At 44.9% G+C, this 9,450-nt stretch overlaps 1 protein-coding gene across 4 annotated transcripts in view; it reads right to left on the bottom strand.

Moving 5' to 3' along the window:
- Positions 1-3,640: 3,640 nt before the first annotated feature.
- DHX57 (DExH-box helicase 57) overlaps positions 3,641-9,450 on the bottom strand; it is a 77,334-nt gene continuing 71,524 nt past the window's right edge. For all 4 annotated transcript variants that reach the window (XM_017515317.2, XM_017515315.2, XM_037733799.1 and 1 more), the window contains exons 23-24: positions 8,889-9,089; positions 3,641-4,333 (exon numbers count right to left, since the gene is read on the bottom strand). In XM_017515317.2, coding sequence (XP_017370806.1) covers positions 4,190-4,333; positions 8,889-9,089 — 345 coding nt within the window. In that variant the 3' untranslated portion in view covers positions 3,641-4,189. The remainder of the gene's footprint in view (positions 4,334-8,888; positions 9,090-9,450) is intronic.

Raw genomic sequence — 9,450 nt, 5'->3', positions numbered from 1 at the left:
TTTGTCTTTCTTTTTTTCTTTTTTTGGTTTTGTTTTGTTTTCTTTTTTTGACACAGAGTTTCATTCTTGTTGTCCAGGATGGAGTGCAATGGTGCGATTGATCTTGGCTCACTGCAACTTCGGCCTCCCCTTTCAAGTGATTCTCCTGCCTCAGCCTTCCAAATAGCTTGGGATTACAGGTATGCACTACCACACCTGGCTAATTTTGTAGTTTTTGTAGAGACGGGGTTTCACCATGTTGGTCAGGCTGGTCTTGAACTCCTGACCTTGTGATCCACCTGCCTCGGCCTCCCAAAGTGCTGGGATTACAGGCGTGAGCCACTGCGCCCAGGCTGCATTCTGATCTTTCATCGTAAAGAAGTAATTTTATTTCATTTTTTATTTTATTATTTTATGCTGAGTTTAAGAAGTTTAGTCTTTGGGGTGAGGATTTTCTTACTTAATGCCTTATGTCAAGTACTGAGACCAGCTCAGCCATAGAGACCCCCACCCAGGCAGCGCTGAAGGAACTGAGAAGCAGACACTCAGAACAGCAAAGTGGGTCTATCCAGGGGGCCAACAGCCTTCCGAGCTGAGAGCCTCAGGGGTTGACAGCATTCCGGGCTGAGGGCCTCCAGCTGATTCTGACCCACGCGTTTATTCTCTCTGAACAGGTGATTATTATTAATAACAAATGTTCAGTATTTTCTCATAACACAAAAATATACCAAGTAGGCAGCTAGTGCACACTTACCACTGATCACAGACAAACTAAAAAGTATTCTCCATGAGGGAGCCACAAGGGCAGGGTCAGATGTCCCACACTTAAAGAATTGTTTTAGCTGGTGTATGATATTTATATATTGTCCCACCACTTTAGAATGCCCCAAATAGTTTTCTACTTGGGGCGAGGGTGGTGGCTAGGTTTTCCTTGCCATTGTTCTTCTCAGCAAACAATATATCTATCACGCACTGAACATTTCTCAGCAATCACACACCTAGCATTTCTCAAGTCAAGGCATCTCAATCTTTTTCACATTCTGGCAAATCTATACCATGACAGTTTTTGTGCATCTATATGTGGTTGGAAGTGACCATCCAAGAGCTGACTTCCCCAATTTCACTGGGTGGAAAGTTTTGCTGTTAATTATCTCCCATCTGAGTGCTCTGGGGCAAACTTGTGTTAAAAGCTGCAGGTCCACTCAGGCTGATGGCTCTGGCTAGGGTGGCATGAGTACCACAATAACACCCAAAGTGAAAACTGATTCTTAAAAGCTTTTTTAGGCTGAGCGTGATGGCTCATGCCTATGATCCCAACATTTTGGGAGGCTGAGGCAGGTGGATTACCTGAGGTCAGGAGCTCGAAACCAGCCTGGCCAACATGGTGAAACTCCATCTTTACTAAATTATACAAAATTAACCAGGCATGATGGTGCATGCCTGTAGTCCTGACTACTCGGGAGGCTAAGGCAGGAGAATCGCTTGAACCTGGGAGGTTGCAGTGAGCCAAGAATGCGCCACTGCACTCCAGCCTGGGCAATAAGAGTGAAATTCCATCTCAAAAAACAAACAAACAAAAAACTCAGTGCAGTGGCTTACACCTGTAATCCCAGCACTTTGGGAGGCCAAAATGAGTGGATCACCTGAGGTCAGGAGTTCCAGACCAGCCTTTGTCTCTACTAAAAATACAAAATATAAAATTAGCTGGGTGTGGTGGCTCATGCCAGTAATCCCAGCTACTCTGGAGGCTGAGGCAGGAGAATAGCTTGAACCCAGGAGGCGGAGGTTGTGGCGAGCCAAGATTGTGCCACTGCACTCCAGCCTGGGCAACAAGAATGAAACTCCGTCTCAAAAAACGAAAAAAAAAAAAAAAGGAAAAATTTTTTAGAGGCTTAATGCAGTTTTCTCCTTCATTTCTTCTAAAGGTCTCAGCCTAATCAGTTCCGTAATAGGAGCCTTGTTTCAACAGCAAGTCAGAATTTGGATTCTGTGGGTGCTTGCATATGTATGTTTTTTATTTAAAGCAATGACATGAATCGATGCCTTTTAAAAATACTGCTTAGAGTCTAAGCTCTTCAAGTGCACCGGAGCTTAAATATACTTGATAATGATCATTTTGGGTAGCACAGGAGACTTCCTGAAAACTTAACTAAAATAATGCCTTGAAAAGTGAACACTAGGCCGGGCGCGGTGGCTCAAGCCTGTAATCCCAGCACTTTGGGAGGCCGAGGCGGGTGGATCACGAGGTCAAGAGATCGAGACCATCCTGGTCAACATGGTGAAACCCCGTCTCTACTAAAACTACAAAAAATCAGCTGGGCATGGTGGTGCGTGCCTGTAGTCCCAGCTACTCAGGAGGCTGAGGCAGGAGAATTGCCTGAACCCAGGAGGCGGAGGTTGCAGTGAGCCAAGATCGCGCCATTGCACTCCAGCCTGGGTAACAAGAGCGAAACTCCGTCTCTAAAAAAAAAAAAAAAAAGAAAAGTGAACACTAATTTTCACTGATTTCAGTGAGATAGTTTTGATTTAGTTTGAATTCTATCCGTAGTATGGAACCTATAGTGACCCTGTCCTGAGGTCTATTTTTTTTTTTTTTGAGTTGAATTCTCTCACTCTGTTGCCCATGCTGGAGTGCAATGGTGCAATCTTGGCTCACTGTAATGCCCCCCTCCCAGGTTCAAGCGATTCTCTCACCTCAGCCTCCCAAGTAGCTGGGACTACAGGTGGCTGTCACCACGCCCAGCTAATTTTTGTATTTTTAATAGAGATGGGGTTTCACCATGTTGCCCAAGCTTGTCTTGAACTCCTGACCTCAAGTGATTGGCCTGCCTCGGCCTCCCAAAGTGCTGGGATTACAGGCATGAGCCATCTCGCTGAGCTCACAAATATTTTTTCTACTCGGCAATTTGGGATCCTTCCTGGCCACACTGATAGATGTCCAGGGAAAATGTAAACCCCCTAATATTGTTTTCAAAATGCTAGTGCCCCATTAACCTAAGTGGAGGTTGAAAATAAGCAATTTTGGTCGGGCACGGTGGCTCACACCTGTAATCCCAACACTTTGGGAGGCCAAGGCAGGTGGATCGCCTGAGGTCAGGAGTTTGAGACCAGCCTGGCCAACATAGTGAAACCCTACCTCTACTAAAAATACAAAAAATTAGCTGGGCATGGTGGTGGATGCCATAATCCCAGCTACTCAGGAGAATTTTAATAATATTCCTGAAGCAGAGTTGGCATGGATGCGATCAAAATGGTTGCCAGGAGGCTGAGGCAGGAGAATTGCTTGAACTCAGGAGGTGGAGGTTGCAGTGAGCACACCACTGCACTCCAGTGTAGGTGACAGGGCAAGACTGTCTCAAAAAAAAAAAAGGAAAAAAAGAAAAGAAACAATTTCATGGAAAGCATTGTAATGGCTATAAATCAGATGGCAACTATTTTGATCGCATCCATGCCAACTCTGCTTCAGGGATATTATTAAAATTCTCCTTCGGTAATGAGAAACATGGCCACTTCATCCGGGTGAGTTCATAAGAGAGAGGAAAGTTTCCTAAACGTAGAACTTTGAGAATGAAGACATCCAGATTGTTCTTCTTTTAAGAATAGGAGTGTTATTGATAAGACCGGCTTGCATTTTAATACCCAAAGAGAACTCATTCAATTGTTTTTTTTTAAGTTGGCCTTTAATGAGTAAAAGCAAAAATCCCTCACAAGTCAAGTTTATTTAGTACCCAATAGCCTAAAAATGAAATTTTAATTTTTCTTGTTCACGTAATATTTTTTCCCCTTCTCTGTTCTGACTTCTCTCAGTTGAGCCTTGATAACAGGAAAAGAAAAAAAAAAAGGCTTATTTCTCCTCATGCCCCGTCTCACCCCAGTAAAAAGTAGGAGAAAAAGAATACACAGATTAAAACAGAATTGTATTATACATTCACTTTTGTGTTATCAGGTGAACTTAATTCACTCTAGAACAGTCACTAGAATAGACAGGCAAGCTGGGTTTTAGGCTCTCACCTTTGACACTCCAAATTGTGCTGGGAGTGGCCAAGTCTTTGTTAAGGTATGTGCTGCCTCAGCTGCCTTGGACTGCAGGCCCTGGGTTCCTCCACCAGGGCCAGCCCCAACAGGTCTTTAGTTCGAGGTAGAGGTTCTGCTGTTATTTCCCAGGGGAGCTAGAAGCGGGTGAGCAGCAAGCACTCTCTAAGACTGCTCTTTATTGTGTGGTAACAAGTTTCACAATCGTGCTGATGATCCGGGATCCTCGAGGACATGTACACAGATCGATGTTTGGGTTTTTAATTTTATCCTGGAGAAGCTGATCAAGTTCACAACGAAGCTCCTTTACCAATTCAGCCACCTAAAACGAAAGCTACAATATAAGCAGTGCTTGGAGCAACAGCCCGGATAGGTTACTGGAGGGAAATATTCCAGTTATGATCACCATTATTTAGATTTCTGGTACTAATTGTAAACTCCATTAGGAGCAAAAAACCTAAACATATTTTTATTTTGTAATAAACTAAATGACGTCCATTATAAAAAAGTGCCTCTATCACATCTCATCTAAAGAAAAGATTCGGCCGGGCGCAGTGTCTCACGCCTGTAATTGCACTTTGGGAGGCCGATGCAGGCGGATCACCTGAGGTCAGGAGTTCGAGACCAACCTGGCCAACATGGTGAAACCCCATCTCTACTAAAAGTACAAAAATTTAGCCGGGTGTGGTGGTGGGTGCCTGTAATCCCAGCTACTCAGGAGGGTGAGGCAGGAGAATTACTTGAACTCAGGAGGTGGAGGTTGCAGTGAGCCGAGATGCTGCCATTGCACTTCCAGCCTGGGTAACAAGAGCGAGACTCCGTCTCAAAAAAAAAAAGGGTTCAGGCCTGGCGCAGTGGCTCACGCCTATAATCCCAGCACTCTGGGAGGCTAAGGTGGGTGGATTATGAAGTCAGGAGTTCCAGACCAGCCTGGTCAACATGCTGAACCCCACCTCTACTAAAAAAAATATTTAAAAATTAGCCGGTTGTGGTGGCACACGCCTGTAATACCAGTTACTCAGGAGGCTGAGGCAGGAGAATTGCTTGAAGCCAGGAGGTGGAGGTTGCGGTGAGCTGAGATCATGCCATTGTACTCCAGCCTGGGTGAAACAGTGGGACTCTATCCCGCCCCCACCCCTCTGCCACCAAAAGAAGAAAAGATTCAGTCTGGAAGTATGGCTTTTATATAGTGTTTTCCATTTTAAAGTTTGATCGATTTTTATGATTTATCCCATGAGGAGAAGAAGGAAAATGGGTAATTAAAAGTGGTAGATAGTCCGGGTGCAGTAGCTCACACCTGTAATTCCAGCACTTTGGGAGGGTGAGGCGGGCCGATGACCTGAGGTCAGGAGTTCGAAACCAGCCTGGTCAACATGGAGAAACCCAGTCTGTACTAAAAATACAAAATAAGCCAGGCATGGTGGTGCATGCCTGTAATCCCAGCTACTTGGGAGACTGAGACAGGAGAATCACTTGAACTCAGTTGCGGTGAGCTGAGATCATGCCATTGCAATCCACTTTGGGCAACGAGAGTGAAACTCCAAAAAAAAAAAAAAAAAAAAAAGTGGTAGATATTAGATGAAACAAAAATCTCTGTAGCACCGGGCGTGGTGACTCAGGCCTGTAATCCCAGCACTTTGGGAGGCTGAAGCAAGTGGATCATGAGGTCAGGAGTTCAAGATTACCCTGGCCAACGTGGTGAAAGCTGGTCTCTACTAAAAATACAAAAATTAGGTAGGGGGTGGTGGGCGCTTGTAATCCCAGCTATTCGGGAGGCTGAGGCAGAGAACTGCTTCAACCTGGGAGGCAGATGTTGCAGTGAGCTGAGATCTTGCCACTGCAATCCAGCCTGAGCAACAGAGTGAGACTCTGTCTTGGGGAAAAAAAAAAAAAAATCTCTGTAGCTTTGGGATACACTGTATGCTTTTATAACTTTTTGCTTATGGTGATGTCTTGGCACTGTAGACATCTTCCCAACATCTGTTCTGTCCCTTCCCCACCGTATGGAAACCATGCAGTTTGGACCCTGCTCTAACTCAGGTTCACACTATGAGTCTTGCCTGGGTGAATGGCTCAGGTACTCCAAGTCTTCAAGTTCAGGACATCCCTTTGGTCACAGGAATTGGTTCAGGAGGGGAGCTTTGGTTAAGCCTGTAGGCAAGAAAGTTTCTGGCTGTTCTTCTGGACAGTATGCTGCACATATGTGATGCCAGGAAGCTATTGCAGCCATTTCGATACCAGTAGGTTAGCCATGTTTTTGTCACCACTGAACTGCTAAATCAAACCAACCTGCCTGGCCCTCTTGACCTGCACTGTCCGGTAAGGTAGCCACTAGTCACAAGTGGCTTATCTAATGTCTACATGAAATGTGGCCAGTCCAAACTGTGATGTGCTGTGAATATAAAATATATATCATATTTTGAAGACAATATGAAAAGGTAATGTAAACTCAATAATTTTTATATTGATTACATGTAAAACATTTTGGATACATTAGGTTAAATAAAATATATTGATTAATTTCATCTATTTCTTTTTACTTTTAAAAATGTGGCTACTAGAACAATTAAAATTACATATGTGGGTCACATTATATTTCTGTTCGACACCGCTGCTCTAGACTTTACAGTTAAATATGCCAATCCATTTTTTAAATGTTTGAGTTGGTATATCTGCTTGTAACAGAATTCTAACAGATGCAGATGTTAAAATGAATATGTATTTATTTATTTAGGACAGAGTCTCGCTCTGTCACACAGGCTGGAGTGCGGTGGTACAATCATGGCTCACTGAAGCCTTGACCTCTTGAGTTCAATCCTCCCACTTCAGCCTCTGGCAGCTGGGATTACAGGTGTGTGCCACTGTGCCCAGCCTGAAGTTTTATCTATCTATCTATCTATCTATCTATCTATCTATCTATCTATCTATTTTTTTGAGATGGAGTCTCGTTCTGTCACCTAGGCTGAAGTGTAGGGGTGCGATCTCGGCTCATTGCAACCTTTGCCTCCTGGGTTCAAGCGATTCTCCTGTCTCAGCCTCCTGAGTAGCTGGGATTACAGGTGCCTGCCATGTGATGCCTGGCTAATTTTTTTGTATTTTTATGTATATGCGTGTGTGTGTGTGCGCGTGCGTGTGTGTGTATATATATATATACATTTTTTTTTTTTTTTTTGAGATGGAGTTTCACTCTAGTCACTCAGGCTGTAGCACAATGGTGTGATCTCACCTCACTGCAACCTCTGTCTCCTGGGCTCAAGAGATTCTCCTGCTTCAGCTTCCCAAATAGGTGAGATTACAGGTGCCCGCCACCACACCTGGATAATTTTTTTTGTATTTTTAGTAGAGATGGGGTTGTACCATGTTGGCCAGGCTGGTCTCAAACTCCTGACCTCAGGTGATCTGCCTGCCTCAGCCTCCCAAAGTGTTGGGATTACAGGCATGAGCCACCACATCCCGCTGAAGTTTTATTTCCTAAACATGTACTCCCCATGAAATGTTTTTCACAGAGATTCCATATAGTAAATAAGTGAGACCTGAGAATAAAGGAAGAATTCAGACCTATTGTCTTTTTTTTCAAAATGGTAGTGGTGGAATCAGGGTGTTTTTTACTTATTTATTTTTGTTTATCTGTATGGTCTGACTTCTTTTTGGCGAACATCTATTATTCATACAATAGTAAGGAATGTCCAGCACCCTCACTTTATAGGTTTTGTCCTAATAGGTTTTTTTTTTTGTGAGACAGAGTCTCACTCTGTTGCCCAGGTAGGAGTGCAATGGCGCGATCTTGTCTCACTGCAACCTCCGCCTCCCAGGTTCAAGCAATTCTCCTGCCTCAGCCTTTCCAGTAGCTGGGATTACAGGCACGTGCCACTGTGCCCGGCTAATTTTTTTATTTTTAGTAGAGATGGGGTCTCACCATGTTGGTCAGGCTGGTCTCGAACTCCTGACCTCATGATCTACCCATCTCAGCCTCCCAAAGTGCTGGGATTGCAGGTGTGAGCCACTTCGCCTGGCTGTCCTAGCCATTTACACCAACCCCAGCCCACACCACACTTCCCCTTCCAGTGTCCTTTCTGGAATTCTTACTAGGGCTCCACTCCTGGCCTCACTTCAGCCTCACTCTTTCTTAGTGTTCCAGTGTAGACCATTATTCACTTTTATTTTTTTGAGACACAGTCTCGCTCTGCCACCCAGGCTGGAGTGCAGTGGTGAGATCTTAGCTCACTGCAACCTCTGCCCCCCCAGGTTCAAGCAATTCTCGTGCCTCAGCCTCCCAAGTAGCTGGGATTACAGGCATACACCACCATGCCCAGCTAATCTTTGTAGTTTTAGTAGACACAGGGTTTCACCGTGTTGGCAAGGCTGGTCTCGAACTCCTGGCCTCAAGTGATTCACCAGCCATGGCCTCCCAAAGTACTGGGATTACAGGTGTGAGCCACCCGGCTTGGCCATCATCATTCTTTTTTTTTTGGAGACAGAGTCTTGCTCTGTCACCCAGGCTAGAGTGCAGTGGCGCAATCTTGGCTCACTGCAACCTCCGCCTTCCAAGTTCAAGCGATTCTCCTGCTTCAGCCTCCTGAGTAGCTGGGACTACAGGTGCGTGCCACCACACCCGGCTAATTTTTTGTATTTTTGATAGAGATGGGGTTTCACCGTGTTAACCATGATGGTGTCCATCTCCTGACCTCATGATCTACCTGCCGCAGCCTCCCAAAGTGCTGGGATTACAGGCGTGGGCCACTGCGCCTGGCCCATCATTCATTTTTAATTAGCTCTGTTACCTTGGTCACTAGATGAATGCACTAGACTTCCTAACTTCATATTGTCAAAGCCCCTCATGGCCTGAACCTCACAGAAGAGACCAATTCTCCCTTTACCTGATGGGAAGCAGCTACAAAACGGATCCAACCATCATCCAAGGAGACAACGAACTCTCCTCTTTGAAGCTGCACATTCACCTGGCCTCCTCCAAACAAGACCAGTGGGTACACAGACACCATGCTGCAGTCTCGGATGAATACCCGACTAGTTTTGATCTTCTCGTGGTACAACAGGTAGGGGCTGTCAAATTGTCTCACCTGTAACAAAAACACCTCAGATGATATCAGTGATGTCACTGGCAACAAAAAGGGAATATCCCACCAATCCCATGGATTTAAATACTGCCTGTCCATTAAATGACTCCCCAAATTTATCTCCAGCCTGTGCCTTTCCTAAGCTCCAAACTAGCATGCGTGACTACCAACTTTACATCTCCTCTTAGACATTTAACAAGCATCTCACACTTCTTGTGTTAAAAAAAAAAAAAAAGCTTTTATTTTTAAAATTTTTTCGTAGAGATAGGCTAGTCTCGAACTCCTGGGCCCCAGCAATCCTTCTGCCTTGGCCTCCCGAATTGCTGGGATTACAGGTGTGAGCCACTGCACCCAGGCTTTTTTT

This window comes from Cebus imitator, unplaced genomic scaffold (genome assembly GCF_001604975.1).
Source record: "Cebus imitator isolate Cc_AM_T3 unplaced genomic scaffold, Cebus_imitator-1.0 Scaffold547, whole genome shotgun sequence".
Lineage (NCBI taxonomy): Eukaryota > Metazoa > Chordata > Mammalia > Primates > Cebidae > Cebus > Cebus imitator.
This window is presented reverse-complemented; position numbering and strand designations above follow the sequence as displayed.